Source organism: Phoxinus phoxinus, assembly GCF_949152265.1.
Source record: "Phoxinus phoxinus genome assembly, chromosome: 21".
Classification (NCBI taxonomy): Eukaryota; Metazoa; Chordata; class Actinopteri; order Cypriniformes; family Leuciscidae; genus Phoxinus; species Phoxinus phoxinus.
In genome coordinates this window covers 16,422,388-16,438,879 of record NC_136896.1, presented here as the reverse complement: position 1 = coordinate 16,438,879, position 16,492 = coordinate 16,422,388, and the positions used below count along the sequence as shown (strand labels likewise).

Below are 16,492 nucleotides of genomic sequence, written 5' to 3'. Positions count from 1 at the left end.
TCCAAACCAGTGTGAGCAGGAACAGCAGCACAAACAGAAGAGCAGCTGGTCCAACACATTGTCTAGCTAAACATGTAATATAATACACTTATTATTACACAGACCTACTGTAAACAGAACATTGTCTCAAAGCTGACAAACCCAGATCCTGGCTTCATTTAAATGAATTCACAAAAGCAATCATCAGATTTGGAATTATTTTAATTCACTGTTAATCTGTCAGAACAAATGTCCACATAAACAACTACAAGTGTGTACTACAAAATCTGGTTCCATATATCTCCACGTAAATTGTTGACAGGATGAGAAAGCTGTACATTAATTGCATTTCAGATTTAATTAATTTGTTTTAGCTTTTCGTCTCAGAACACGTCCTGTGACCTTTGTTGTTTTCTTGGCCAGTTTTTTGTCTTTTACAGTTTTCTTAAGTCCTTTGCTAGCAGGCTTGGGTGCTTTTTTCAATCCTTTTTTGGATATGACCTGTAAAAAAAAATATATATATATATATACAAAACCATTATTACCTTAACATCCATGCAGTGTAAATACTGGTTTTACTAACAGTCCCTTGTGAGATGTGCAGACACTGACCTCCCGTTTTGGCTTTTTGGTTGGCGTCTCGATCGGCACTAGCTGTGGTATTTCCTCCTCACAGTCTTCATCTTTCTCTGTCTCTTTAGTGATCGGCTCTGATACTTCGTTTTTCTTATTTTCCCTCTTCCTCTTTTGTGCTCCCTAAAAATTAAAGTGTAAAACAAATACCTTCTCATTTTACAGAAGTATTTTTGGACACATCCGTTTTGCCTTTAAGCAACTTCACCTTTGTTGGATGAGCTTTCTTCTGGGCCTCCTCCACCACTGCAAGATGACTCAAATCAGAGGTGTAGATGGGCAGCGCAACTGAGTTCTGACTCTTCAAATGGATGATTTTAATGTTTCTTCCTGTCTGAGAGGGAAACATAAGATTTGAGGTTGTAGGTTAAAACTTGGGGAACAGAAACACATCCCATTAAAAACACAAGAAGATGCAAAGAAATAATGGTAGCGAATGATACTGTGAAAAGAAAGCAGGCTGTTACATGCATAAAACTCTTAACCCGCTCTACTCACTGTAGCTGACTTTGTTGAAATGGTGGAAACCGCCATGGTAACATTCTCGACTATCTCATCTGCCGTCATGTTTGAATGTGCTACACGTGCCATGCTGCAAAGGTAAATCACACAATCAGGGAAACTGAAAACATTTTTGGATTTTGTAAGGAAAGGAAGAAATAATGTCATGTTTCATAGTTTGTAGGGACAAGTTCCAACAGATGAGGAGACCCGTCTGGATACACTATGAGTTACTATTGCACATTTTAAACCCACATCCAGCTGTTATGAAGCAGGAAATGGTTTGCTGCAGTGCTTCTACATACTGTAACTACATCAAATGTTCATACCAACAGGAGCCTTTGTTTGAGATGCAGAGGGTGGTGCCTTGAATGAGGAGCTCCATGTTTCTGGCCAGATTTTTACTCTCTAGATCCACCGACAGAGGAGCCCTGACAAGAGGAAGAAGAAGAATTATAAACTTTATTTTCTATAGTGCCTTTAAAAGTAGCATCTCGAAGCGCTTCACAAGAATAAGATCAAATAAAACATGCAATTATACAAAACACATTAATAAGAGTGAATAACAGACAAAAATAAAATAAATAAAAACATACTACAAAAAGTTCAACAAGTAAACAAGAACTTCAATGAATGTCATTCACAATGATCATTGAAAAAAAGACTGTCTATTGTCAGTAGTGTAGAGGTGTCATTTTCAAATGGGGATGCAGATATCCGTTCATTTTTAATGTTATTGCCCCGATAAGAAAATTAGGACAATATATTAAAGCCAATAAATAATGGATTATTTCCTTCAGCGCAATGTTGTTTTCGTCAACGATGAAAAACGAATTATTTTGTTTTTTTTACTAAAATTGACTAAAACCTTTTTGTGTTTTCGTCGACTAAAACTATCAAGTTTATAAGTGACTAAAACTAAAAAGACTAAGACTAAAACTAAAAGGGCTGCCAAAAACAACACTGCATCAGCGGAGATACTTTAGAAGTGCTCTGTTCAGCATGATGGTTTTGAATCGCTTAATATATGGTTGGAATCAATTATAAAAGGAAAACACAGTTAAGCGCAACATAAGTAGAGCAAATCTATCATATAGCCTACATATAATTAAAATGAGAACACTACTGTAAAAGAATTGAACACCTTCATGATTAGCTCAAGTCAAGTTCGCTTGTGCATTCGGAGACTTTTGTTTTGTGCAATTGTAAATTGGATTGTTTATTTTGTGAATATATATATATGTGATTCATATAGGTAGCGTTTGGTTAAGTTAATTAATGTGGTAGTAAATCGCTTACCTTCAGCGCATGCAGCTCAAATAGCAATGCACGACGACATTAATAACTATGATTGGGAATGGCAATATGATGTGTAAGTGCTTTTATTTGAAACAGTAGCTAAAATAAATTTACAGATGTTTCTTTTTCAAAAACATTGATGCATTATTAATAATAACTACCACTTATTTTTCAACAATATGGTTTAATAAAAATAGTTTTATTATGCATAGGCTATTCCATTTTATTTATGGCACATGCATTTTGATTCTTTATACACAAGTCATGTTGTCCAAAGACTTAAAGCAATCAACATTTTAGTTTGTTTGTTTTTGATAAAGAAAGTTTCTTTAAGAAAGGCCATACGAGTGTAAAAATTACATGATGGTATGATAAATAATATGGTTTCACAGACAGGGTTTAAATTGAGTCAGGATTAGGCCTTAGTTCAATTAGGACAATTAAGTAGCTTTTATAAACATGCCTTAGAAAAAAAAAACATTACTGGTGTGTATCTCGAGACAAAAATGTTTTGCTGCTCAAACATGCATTTTAGTCCGGGACTAGCTTAGACATTGACTCTTACACCAGTTCAAACTAGGTTACTGTATTGTACATAGGGTTGCAAAGGGGCGGAAAATTTCCGGTAAATTTCCATGGGAAGTTAAGCTGGGGAATTTTGGAAATAACGTGGCATTTTTCTGTAAAATAAGACAAGAGCTTGTAAGAATACTAATGCAATGGCATGAACAGATATATAAATAGTAAGGCTAGCTAAACAACTGGAATGATCTTCAAAACATATTGCAGGAGGCAGAGAAAAACAGCCACATGAGGTAGCTAGCATCTGCCTTATGTGGTAAATAAAGTTATGCTAGCTTATTTAGCATCTAACTTATCAGCTTGCTATCTACTAGATAAATACATTTGTGTGTGATACTTGCAATTTAAACATTTAATAAATATATATTCCCCATAATATTAATATAATATTCTTCTTAAAGTAAGAAAACTTACTTCACTTTGTTTAGTCCACAGGCTTAAATGTGTGCCTTCAATAGTATTGTGCGTTGGGCTTCTGTACATGTGATGGAGGCATGCACAGTGCTGGTAGGGGGTGTGGTCTCAATAGCCATGCAGTAAGCAGTGTGCTATGTGCATGTGATTGAGGAATGGCATGGATATTCAAGTGTATTTGAATGGCATCTGTTTGTTTTAATCAAGATTAGGCAAAAATATACTTTCCTCAACTATATTTAAGATCCCTATGAAGAGCCAACCCTCAACTTTGAAAATTTTATTCCCATGGAAAGTTTCAATCTTTGAAAATTCCCAGAATTTTGCAACCCTAATTGTACATATGTGATTTATGTTGAAGTGCTTGGGACAAGGCTTTTAATGGTGAGCCTTTTGTTTATGTAATCAGGCTCTTTTAAAAAATGCCCAATTGATAGTCAAAACTTTTTAGAAAGCAAAATGCCTTTTAATTTAATTCTAATACATCCCCCTTTATAATGTGGTACATGTGTCTCTTTGCTATAAAATCTTTATACTGATTTTTAAAAAGTAAACATAAGAATAACTTTTATATTGGTATTAATAATTCAAGATGAACACTTTCTGAACTGAAGCAGGGTGATCCATACATTTCTTTCAAAAAGATCATGCTAAGCATTGCATTATTTGTTTTTCCCCCCACAATAAAAACAAAAGAGCTTTGATCATAAAACTAAGCATTTAAATATCTAATGTAGGCTATACAATACATCTCCATTCTAAACTATTTTTCATTTTGTTTTGTTGTGTATTTAAATGCAAACTTACTTCTTCCTTTCATAGAAATGTTTCCCAATGTGGGAGGGTAACCTGCGTCGAATACGTGCGTCTGCCAGAAACAAATCAAAGTTGCCTAGCAGTCTTCTCTTGGCTTCAAACGGCTTATACTCAGTTTTCAAAACCTTAAAGGGAATCACCTAATAAGAGGGAAAAAAAATGTAAACGTACTTTTAAATATGTTCCAATATATACTGTCACGTAAAAATGGCCCTGCTTGGTTGTTTCAAAGTTTGTAGAGACAAGTTCCAATAGAGGAGGAGACTCGTCTGGATACACTCTGAGGTACTTTAGCACTTTTTAACCCACGACCAGCACTGAGACCGAAGGACAGGGTTTGCTGAAATGCATTTGCATCTAGTAAACTATAATAATTGCTGAAAGCATTGAAGGATCAGACAGATGAATTACCTCTATGACATTTTTGAAGCCTCTCTCAGTGAGTAACTTCTTGTAGAATCTCTCCGTCTGTTCTGAAGTCATGTTGGGTTCATCTCTGGTGAAGAGACACACGTCTCCGGTTTCTTTCCTCACTCCATGGGGTAAAGGACTATGGGACAAAGCACATTTGGTAAGAACAGTAACATACTTAAATGTATTATGTCTAAATCAATGACTCTGGATTAATTTCCCTTTGAAACACTTACATGCGAATGGTTTGCTCCTTCTTAGGGATTTTCCAGTGAGTAAACAGTAGGAAGACGGCCTGACCCTCATTTTGGAAGAGTTTCTGGGACGAGGAGCTGCTCTTTATATATGCCTGTAATGCCTGTGCAGCTTTCTTCACCTGTAATATATGTTTGAACTAAATTAATCGTCTTTTAAACCGTTTCCAACGTCAGAAAAAGACATAGAATCAGTCAATTTTATAGTCAGAAACAACGTCAGAAACAGAATGAGTTATTGTTATAGTCATAAACAATGCAACTTCATTCGGCATATACATAACATGTCAACGCAAACATAATATAATACATAATACCTAAATACAAAGACAATTTGGTTGCCGCGCATGTAAAGCAGTTAACTAACTTGCAGCATTGTTTGTTAATAGATTTTGACATGGTACACACCCAATCGGAAATATACACACAAACAAAATTAGTAAACCATAACAAATATGTGAGGAAACTATCAAATATAGCTCATTTACCTGGGTCCGATCGAGAGCCAATTCATCTCGTGGAGACTCCATTCTGCACGTGTGTAGAGGAAGCACAGGGCGCATGCGCATTTCCGGTAAACGTCACATAGACTTTTATTTTGAAAAATGTATTAGTGGGATGCTTCATGAGTTAGTCACTTTCCTGCAGCACAACAAAATAATATTTGCATGCAGACCTAGCAAATGGATGGTGAAATATTATATTCTGTAATTTTTTTATTTTATAACGTATTTATAATAATAATATAAAAAATGTAAAATGATTAGAAAACAGATTTTCCCAAATATTTGTTGTTAACTTTTATAAGTTTACAAATATACATTTTAAAATGGACTATAAGTGTAAGTGTAATAATAAAATAACAATTATTAATGACACAGTGGCACATTATTTTCTGCGTTTCATTCTGCTTTAATTAAACCATTGACCTTTTTCACTTTTCAGGGTTTCTCAGAAGCAAAAGTCATCATAGTTGGGTAAACTTTTATAGTTGGGAATGAAAGACTATATTAAATATATTTCTTGTTTCCATTTGCTCAAATAGCAAAAGAATAACTTTACAATAATGTTTTCACAACTTTCAAAAATGGGGACAAAATATATAGAGATTAATAACGGCAGTCAGAAGAGAGAAAGATGTCAATTTGATGCAAAGGTAATATAGAAAACGTGAGCTTAGAATTATGAGGTTCTATCTCCGTTTAGGGTAGTTCTGAGATATTGAGCATCAAAGTTTTTACATTCCATCTGGCAAAACTGAGATGGAACATTTTTATTTTATTAATAACTACTAACAATTTTTTTTTTTTTCAAAAAATAACACCACACAGGCATTAATAAAAACCTAATGGATCAGATTATGTCAAAAACTCAATTTCGACCAAAAGTGGAGATAGAACCTTATAATTCTAAGCTCACGATAAGTGTACAAATAAAAAAAATGAACATACAAAAAACTTTGCAGGATTTACGATGCTGATGGCCGTTAAAATACATCATCACAGTCTGTGAAAAAGGTCCATTGACCATATAGTGCACTAGCAGAATAATGCAGAATTTGTAAACTACAATGTGAGTTTCAGGATATTCACCACTATATAAACACATATATAAACAAACCACTTTCATTTAAAGTCATTTTAGTGTTTTATTTTTTTGGAAGTTTGATGTTTACATCCCCAACAGGAGTGTACAGAATTTACACCAGCTGTGACATGTTCTTTTTTTAACCACATGGGTGTATTTGTCATTTGTTATGTAATGACATCACAGTAAACAAATTAATCTGCTCATCTGGTTCATGATTAGATCTCTACATAAGTTTCATTTTATTTGAAGGACAAGGCCTCTTGTATGACCGGATCTTGACAATTACGACTCTTGGAGGGCTTTCCAGGTAAAGAGCAAGGGTACTGGCAAGCTCTGACCCTGTATGGACCCCTTTCATGCCATAATGAAACAGTCAGCAATCTAACTATCCAGATGATGTTGTTATAAAGTGATATGCAATCAGAGACCCTGCTTTCTTGTGTGAGGGGGAAATGATCTAAATGTTATGTTTGAACTGCATCAAAAAGATCAAAAAGAGGCACCTCTCAAAGAGATGACACCAAGACTCCCTCAGTAAGTCATCTGTATTTTAACATGAAATTAAAAGGCCAATGCCTTAAAAGAAAATTGCATCCACTTTAAGATTGAATATGTACCAGTAAAGAGAAACTCTAAAAATTGGGCTACATGAGTGGCATAGCTGAGCTCTCAATATGAGAAAGCTGTCACACTGAGCTTGTCTTTCTATATTAATGTTCTTCCTAAAAATTTATTCTGTCACTTTGATAATGTCCTTTTTCCAAACTAATTTTCTTGGACTGATCCACTGTGGGAAGATGGAGCAGTTTGGAGGACATCTGGCAGGCACACATCACTGCATCCTCCTCAATCCCAGAGTGCACCACTGAAGTCCTTCTATACGCATTTAGTCCTTCTCAGGTACCAACTTCAGCACCTTGCCAATTGCGATTGTCTTACCTAAAAACAAATAACATCTTCATTTTAGTATTCAGGGAATATTATATTTGATTTGTCATGTTATGTTTTCTTGATATCTTACCCTCGTCTCTCAAGGTGAAACGTCCCATCTGAGGGAAGTCTTTAAAAGTCTCTAAGCAGATAGTTCCAGCGGCCCTAAGACGGGCGATGCATACTTGGTCTTGTTTGACGAAGCGTGGGCGGGTCTTGCTCTTTTCTCCTGTCTTCTTGTCCACCAGACAGATTAACGCCTATTCGTAGAGGTTTTTGAGGAACAAGACTGTTAAATATTTTAGGCTACCAAACCGTGCTGCTCTGTATCGAGGAGATTTGACGTTTTATGCCTTTACGTCTGAATATTTTAGAAGTGCACACAAAATAACTTACTGTTATCTGCACTTCTTCTATGCAGGTATGTATGTGTAGTACCGCATTGTAACCTGGGCATATAATGGATTTGTGTTCAATAATGACAATCTGTAAACAAGAACAAAGAAAAAAGCTATTAGATCTTCCAAAAAGCGAGATAGTATTCATAATCTTTAATTCTGGAATCATTACCTGGGCATCAAAAGTGCGCCCTGAGTGACAGAGGTTCTCAGCATTGCATAGGATAAATCCTGGGAGAATCTCTTCCTCCTCGATGCCTTTGAGCCGGAGCTTCAGGTTTTCACCAGGCGAGGCGTACTCCGTCTCCACATCATCAGAGAGAAGACTCAACACCTCCACCGTGTTCTGGGAAATGAGAACAAACAGTGTTTCAGACGCTGACTGACTGTTACTATTCAACCTAATGGGTAAATTCATAATGGTTACGATAAAAACATTTTCTATTTGTACCTAACAAAACAAGAAGGACATTCTCTCATGCATACTGTTGTTTTGTACAGTCTTACCCGGTTTGGCATCATAATAAGTTGTTGTGCTTTCCCGATACTCCCAGACTCCAGTTTTCCAAGCACCACGGTGCCCATGTCCTGCACAAGAGATTATAAAGCAGCATTATGGACTCTATCGGCTGATACTAGAGATTTTTCTGTGTCTGTTTTTTTTTTCTGTTTTTCTGATGACTTTTTATTAGAGATTGAAAATATTAAAATATATGTAATATATATATATAATATAGTATGCAAATATGTCGGCGCAAAATGGCTATTTAAAAATGGCTCATTTAAGGTAATAAAAACATAACGGTTCATTGAGTACGGTCTTTATTCATTTAGACAGAATACTTTAGATAGAATTTTAGTGCCACGCATAACATGAAAACAAATATCTCATGGGAGAAAAAATAACTATTTTACATTTTTTATTCTATAAATATAAGAGCTGTGAAATCGCTTAATTGCAATTACCGGTAATCACATCTAACTAACATTTGTGTTTATTTAATATGTGTGTGTAAATGCACACACACATATATGTATGCATACAGTACCGTATATATATATATATATAAATATATATACACACATATATATATATATATATATATACACACATATATATATATATACACACATATGTGTGTGTGTGTGTGTGTGTGTGTCTATATGTATTTACACAGACACATGCACACACACACACACACACATATATATTTGTGTATGCATACAAACTTTTATGTTAGATGCGATTCATCGCGATTACATAATTTTTTATATTTTACCTGCCATGATTTAACACTAAGTAAAGTTCATCTTGAAAAAAACATGAATAATTTAATAACACTACTTTATAACATTATAACAATTACATTATAATGTAGTGATGCCTAAATTAACTTGTAGCATTTGGGTGTCAAGCGTATTTGAAGATTTTCTATCCAATTACTGACACACTTCAATCTGATGGTAACTGCCAGCTCTAGCAAAGAAACTAAGCAAGACTTTAATTAACTTGAACTTAATCTCATTACATGTGCTGAACACAGGGCTTAGTTTAGCTTATTGGTTTCAAAACACCAGACACATTTTGACTCGCTGGGAAGAGAACAGCTGAGAAAACAATTTCCTCGTTTCCATAATACTAGATGCTTTCCTGCCAAAACACTTCTTTACATAATTGGAAATCATCAGCAGAAACTGAGACAATAGCAGTATCTGGAGCAGTAAGACACTCTTGATAGACACTCAGAATATTTTATTTTTGAAACAACAGTCGTTTTGAAGAGCATACTGCATATGCAAATGTCATTATGTTAAGATATCAATACCATCTTACACTTACCTTGTATTTATCCACAATAGCCAATCTGATGGGACCATCAGTTGGTCTGGTGAAGTTTGGCAGGCTGTCCAGATGTGGAATGAAAGACAATCCCCTATAAAAGTTCAGAGTTGAAGTAAACTGCCAATTGTTACATTTGGATTTCACCTTCATATGTTCACGGTAGCCTGAATAATGGCATGTTAAACTTACGTGTACCAGGGGCACAACTCAGAAGTTTCTTTCAGGTTGGCTCCTGTCATTCCGGAGCAGGGCATGAAGTGAATGTCTTTCTTTGGATTAAAGCCCACTTTCTTCAGAAATGGCACTAACTTCTCTTTACATTCCTCGTATCTGTGGGGGTAAATGTGTAGTAATTGGTAAAAGAAGCACCAGATACAAAGATTAAAAAAATGATAGAAGTCAAACTCTATTTAATTTACCTATCCAAACTCCAGTTCACAGTGGGATCGTCCATTTTGTTGACGAGGACTATCAGATGTTTGACTCCAGCTGTTTTGGCCAGCATGGCATGCTCCCTCGTCTGACCTCCCTTTTCAAAACCGGTCTCAAACTCACCCTTCCTGGCAGAGATGACCTGAAGAAAAGCAAAATTATGTTTTCAAGTCATTATTTATTTATTTTATTTTAATTTATATGTACACTACCATTTAAAAGTTTGGGGTCGCTAATGTTTTTTTAATTTTCATTTATTCTCACCAAGGCAGCATTTTTTTTAAATCAAACATACAGTAAAAATATAAATATTGCAAAATAGTTACAATTTAAAAAAATAACTTTACTATTTTAATATAGTTTAAAATCAGCATTTATTTGAAAGGATTTTTTTATTATAAAACGTAAATGTACTTTCACTTTTTATTAATTTAACTTAATTGTTATATTAATTTCTTATTAAATACTATATATTAGTATGTCTAATAATTGTATCTTAAAGTAAAAATATTTTAAAGTGAAAAATATTTTTTTAATTTACAGAATTATTACCGAACCTTTTTTTCTGATTTTGTACTCTCAATTCAACAAGCATTACTTATAATGTCTTTGTCAAAGACTTGCACAGCTACAGAGCTATATGCAACAATCGGCTGTAGGCGTTTCAAGACGAACTCACCAGCACTGCCAAATCAGCTTGGGATGCCCCCCCAATCATGTTGGGTACAAAGCTTTTATGGCCCGGGGCGTCAAGAATAGTAAAGTGCTTTTTCTCAGTCTCAAAGTAGGCTCTTCCAACTTCTACTGTTTTCCCCTTGTCTCTTTCCTCTTGGTTTGTGTCCAGAGCCCAGGAAAGATACCTGCAAAGATAAACATTGAATGAGATGTCATTTCAACCCAGATCGCATCATGAGAACAAATATTTCACTCAAAAAAGCAAAGAATAATGTGTAAAAGCTCATATAGACATATAAAAGTGACTACTATTTGGGTTTCTTATCTTAGAAAAAGCCTTTTAACCAATCTCCATGTTTGTCACATGATGTACACTACAGTGCCATTCAAAAGATTAGGGTGAGTAAGATTTTAAAAATACATACCGGTAATATTAATTGATTAAAAGTAGCAGTAAAGACAATTATAATGTTACAAAACAAATGTTGAACTTCCTGAAGATCCTTAAAAATGTGTCACAATTTCCACAAAAATGTAAGTAGCACAACTGTTTCAACATTGATAATAATAATAATATGAAATGTTTCTTGAGCACCAAATCAGCATAATAGAATGATTTCTGTAGGACCATGTGACACTGAAGACTGAAGTAAATTCAGCTTTGCCTTTAAAGGAATACATTTTCTTTAAAAAATTATTAAAATAAAAATATTTTTTTGCATACATTATTTAAAATTTTAATAATATTTCACAATATTACTGTTTTTACTGTATTTTGAACAAATAAATGCAAGATAAGAGACTTAACGACTCCAAACTTTTGATCAGTAGTGTAATATTATGCTGCATGTCCATGAAAAGGCATGGAAAGAAAGGCATAAATAAATGTTTACCAAGTCTCTCTGTTCTTCTCTTTTGCCTCCCGTTCATATTTCTCCAGCGTTCTTTTGTCCACCATACCAGTTAGATACCTAAATGGTAAACAATTAAATATGCATTTTTTCACATCATATATCGTAATGCATAACTGAAGGTTATAGCAGTCAAAGCTTTGTTATAAAGAATCATGGTTCACTCACATAATCTGTCCACCAATTGTAGACTTGCCTGCATCTGTACAAAAGAAAAATAAATCAGAAATAAATCATTTATTTGCTCACCAGCCAATTTCACTGGCCATAATTTTGTTTCTGTGAAATTACGTTTTTTTACATGTGTGTATATGTATAAATATATATACATATACATATGTGTGTATATATAGGCGTGTGTGTGTGTGTGTGTGTGTGTGTGTGTGTGTGCATCTATATATTTTATATATGTTTGTGTATATATATATACACACACACATATATGTAAATAAATATAATAATATATAAATACACATTTATTATATAAACACAAACTTTTATTTTAGAATCGAATAATCGTGATTAATCGATTTGACAGCACTAAAAACGTAATATTATCAAATTGTATATATAAAATTCTATTATTTACAAGTTTTGAGCTTTTGCTTTTTATTCGTTTTAGTTTAGTAGTTTACACTTAGATCAATCAATATTCAGAAACAGGTGCAATTATTATAATGTTAGTTAGTTTTAATATGAGAGAAATCACTCGTCTGCAGAACAAAGTGAACAAAACAGTTTAACTTCCCAGAGGAGGACACGCCCCAACGAATATGTATATGTACATCAACAAGATAGTTCTGACATGCATGGTAACCGTAACTGTATATTTCAACACTAAATGACACTAAAAACACGTTAACATACCCACATGTCCAATGAACACAACATTCACATGTTCTTTCTTAGGGGCATCTGGCAGAGGAGGAGGCAGCTTGGGGGTCGGCATCTCTTCATCCTCCTCCATCATCTCATCCTGTTCCTCATCCCTGCTGCATCCAGTGTCAGCCGGGGATCCACTTCCTGGTTCCTCCTCATCCGGCTCCCCCTTCTGCTCCCACGTCTCCACTGCGCTGGCATCTGTCTCTCCGTTCTCCACTGCAGCTGTGGGGACAGTCACAGCAACATGTTTGCATTTAGTGGATGCAGGATTCAATAAAACACAATGACCTGTTCCTGGAAAATATAGAAACAAGCCAACAAAAATGCGTCTTAACACTCAGTATCTAAAGTGGCCCTTCAATCATAAGCGGTGTCATTTCAGTTGAGTCAGCTCAGCTGTTTAGTAAAGCTACACCATGAGAAATATTTAAAGAAATGCAAATGTTTTGTATTCTTAAAACAACAGAGGATCTCCTGAACACAAGCAAACCTAAGGGAGTGGTAAGGGATTATTCACTGTAAAATGAAAAATTTGTCTTTTTCATTAATGATTAGTTCAAAACTAATATGACATTCTCTTTTATGCTAAGAGTGTCACTTAAATTGATAATCCAAAAATGAAAATTCTGTCATCATTTTCTCACCCTTATGTTGTTCCAATGGAAGTCAACCAATGTTCCAATGTTATTTGGTTACCAATGTTCTTCAAAATAACAACAAAAAAAGAAATGCAATACAGGTTTGGAACTACATCAGGGTTAAGTAAATGATGATAGAATTTATATTTTTTGGGTAAGTATTTATTTGTAAAAAAATAAGAAATCACTTATCAAAGCATTCATTTAAAAATAAAAATGTAAATAAAGCACTTTTTAAATAAATAAATATAAATAATTAATGAATGTTTAACCCTCTGGTGCTGTTCGTTTTGCAGTCAAAAAGGATCAAACTTTTTTCAATGAAATAAATGTACTATTTTTTCTTATGTTAATGGTACTAAATTATATTCATGGAATATTTATGATCCCTTTATTACCTTAAGTTTGGTATCTTTTTAAAAAAGACAGGCAGATTATTGCTAAAGTGAAAAATAAAGTAAAAGGGAAATAAGTTAAACTAAAAAAAGTTATAGAAGTTTAAGTTTATTATAATGAAAAATACATAAATGAAACAATATTTTTAAATTTTATATGAAATTTATATTTTCCAAAACTACACTCTAAAATAGTTAAAAAATCAAAACCATAAATCTAAAAAAATGGTGTTCCAAATTTGAGGTTGATATCTTTCAGTACGATTTTGTTTGGGCGCAGTACCAAACATTTCCACTAGATGAAATTCGCTTTCCATTTGTTTCCAATAAACAGTACAAGTGTGACTATTTTTTTCAGGACCATTTAACCGTTTTTTCGATTTATTAGTTTTTTGTGTGTTCTCATAGCAAGTGCCCCAGAGGGTTATAGAAATCTTAGTTGTATGGACCATTTTTTGTAATGTACATGACATGTATGATGCGTTTGCATCATTTTACAGATGCATGTGTGTAAAAGAACAACCTGCACAGTGTCTACTTTTGGGTTCCAAAGAATGTTAAAAAGTTTGAGAACCACGCTTTAAGCAATACTACACAAAATCAACAACACTACACAAAATCCAAAATCAAGCTAAGAAACAAGCTACAACAACAGAAATTGAGAAATGCATCATTGTTTTGACAGTTCTGCTTCTCTGGGTCAGAATCTGCGGCTGGAGGAGTAAGTAAAGGGATAAATAAGGCCTGTAACTTGAGTACATGAGTGCTGATGTAACAAGTTGCCCTCTGTATGGCTGATGAAGTAGCAATAGTGGAAGTGCAACACTATATCAGAACACAAAACCCAAGCAGAAAAGCAGAGTCTAGGCTTGATAGACAGATATCCAAAAAGCATTAACATACCCACTGGTTCTGAGATCTCCATGCTTGCCACTGCATCAGTGCCTGTGGAGAGAGATATGGGTTATGATTGGAAAAGATCAGACTCACTAATAAATCTGGCAGTTTTGAGTCACCACGAACGAAATCAAAATTGACAACTCATATTTTTTTTATGGAATATTGCAGTATATATTATAAATCATTTATCCGTGCACATAATTACCGGTATTTCATTTTCTGTAAATAAATGTGCCCTCTATAATTTCAATCAAAATAATTTTCTTTCCCTCTTGCAACTATATCTTTTTTTCTGATGACGTGTTGTTTAGTGGTGGGAGGGCGGGACAAGCTGTCACTCACATGAGATCACAGCTAATACCCAATGGACAAAATCAAGTCCCTCCTACATTTTTTAAATACTGATACACGATATAGGCATTGCCTCCTCTCACTTGACTTTACCCAATTCATTCTCAATTACCCCCCACCAAACCCACCGCATGTTTTAGGGGGTCTGTTAAAACTCAATGGGCTCAGTGGCAAGAGACATGGCCTCTCGCTGTAACTTTACGCAGATGGTGTTACTTTAGACAAATGTTGGATTTTCTCACATTTTGTAATATTTGCGTTGTTTTATTTTTGTAATATGGATTATTTTCTCATCCAATTTTTTTGAGGCACTGCCTCCATTGCCTCGGAGGAAACAGACCCAATAGGGAAGAAAAGACTTGCAACACCCATGTCATGCCAACTTTAAGAATAGTTTATGCTATCCAAAGACAGGTTATTTATCTCACTGTTAATATAAATTAAATACAAATCATTTCAATGTACAGGTGAAAACAAAACAGGAAAATTTGACTGTAACATTGACAATTTTCTCAAAGTTAGTGTGGAAATGCCTCCTTGTAATTTACACAATAAACTAAATAACCTGAAACAGACTTGAGTCAAATATTAATAGCAGGTCATCTGTCAATTAGTATTAATTTAATTGTACGACACAGCTGGTCATGTGACAAACACGCAGCACCCATAAGAGGGCGACCCGCTCCTGTGTAGAATAAAACAGCTAGAATAGCGAACATTTGTGTCTTGACCTTATACATAATTATAATAATTTCTCATTCGTGTTGTTCGTTTATTTACGTGTAAAACATTTGAATAAGCACACAATTCTGATTAAACTTTTATAAATGAGTGCTAGTTAGTATAGTGTTATGTACGTCATACTATCCTGTATTAACAAGTAGATTGTGAAGTCGGCTGCTAAACTGGCTAAGCAAGTCTATCCGGCCTTTAGTTCATGAGTCATGACAGATCACGTTTATTAAAGTGCGCTACATGAACATATTATAACGTACACCTGACTATGAATAATGTCTTTACTCGACTATAGTAAATATATCGCTCAAATAAACGCTGGCTTGGCTAGCCCGTTATAAACATTTCCAGCTAAAAGCCCTTTTATGGTCAGACTGCATCAATGCTGTCAGTCGGTTTATTAACGCTGTTAGTTTACCATCAGGCGTATCGTTTTCCTCTGGACCTTGGGAAAGAAAGGATGGTACGAATTCCGGAGCGTTAACGTTGAGCCCGATGAAGGCGGACTGAAGTTCGGTATCAGCCGTGGCCTCAACATCGTCCTCCTGTTCCCACGAATCAGGGGCTATGTCTCTCGAGTCCATAGTGGCTTTAACTAGAATAGCTGACGTTTCTAGCGGGTTGTGCTTTAACCCACAAGACAGTTTTGAACACAACCAAGTCTGCTGTGTTTTCAGTATCTATTCCAGGTAAATTGATGTATTGGGGAACTCGTAAATGAGCTGAAATGGTTCATGGGGCGCCTCGTCTTCTTCATGCGACACCATGGACGTGTAGCTAGTAGTTAGCTGATCCTGAATCTTGCATGCGCGCACTCGCGCAGTGCCAGTGCAGAAACGTGGACTGTGAAAGCAGAGACCCAATAGCCACATCAACTGCTTTTCAAATTAAGACCATCATAGTAAACCTACAAGTACAACATT

General features: G+C 34.8%; 2 protein-coding genes across 2 annotated transcripts; both read right to left on the bottom strand.

The window, feature by feature from the left end:
• Nucleotides 1-183: 183 nt before the first annotated feature.
• Nucleotides 184-5,563, bottom strand: rsl1d1 (ribosomal L1 domain containing 1). Its single transcript, XM_079595745.1, has 9 exons — nucleotides 5,378-5,563; nucleotides 4,872-5,011; nucleotides 4,636-4,774; nucleotides 4,216-4,364; nucleotides 1,443-1,544; nucleotides 1,111-1,204; nucleotides 821-946; nucleotides 592-735; nucleotides 184-480 (listed from the first exon to the last, which is right to left on the bottom strand). Exons 1-9 carry the CDS (start codon nucleotides 5,456-5,458, stop codon nucleotides 340-342), a joined length of 1,116 nt encoding a protein of 371 aa, XP_079451871.1. The 5' UTR covers nucleotides 5,459-5,563; the 3' UTR covers nucleotides 184-339.
• A 793-nt stretch (nucleotides 5,564-6,356) lies between these two features.
• On the bottom strand, nucleotides 6,357-16,439 carry gspt1 (G1 to S phase transition 1). The gene is made up of 14 exons (XM_079595736.1): nucleotides 15,988-16,439; nucleotides 14,487-14,528; nucleotides 12,536-12,772; nucleotides 11,837-11,870; nucleotides 11,651-11,728; nucleotides 10,762-10,942; nucleotides 10,070-10,224; nucleotides 9,840-9,980; nucleotides 9,648-9,741; nucleotides 8,315-8,395; nucleotides 7,980-8,153; nucleotides 7,806-7,895; nucleotides 7,501-7,669; nucleotides 6,357-7,418 (listed from the first exon to the last, which is right to left on the bottom strand). The coding sequence occupies exons 1-14, from the start codon at nucleotides 16,151-16,153 to the stop codon at nucleotides 7,366-7,368; spliced, it is 1,695 nt and encodes a 564-aa protein (XP_079451862.1). The 5' UTR covers nucleotides 16,154-16,439; the 3' UTR covers nucleotides 6,357-7,365.
• Nucleotides 16,440-16,492: the final 53 nt, after the last annotated feature.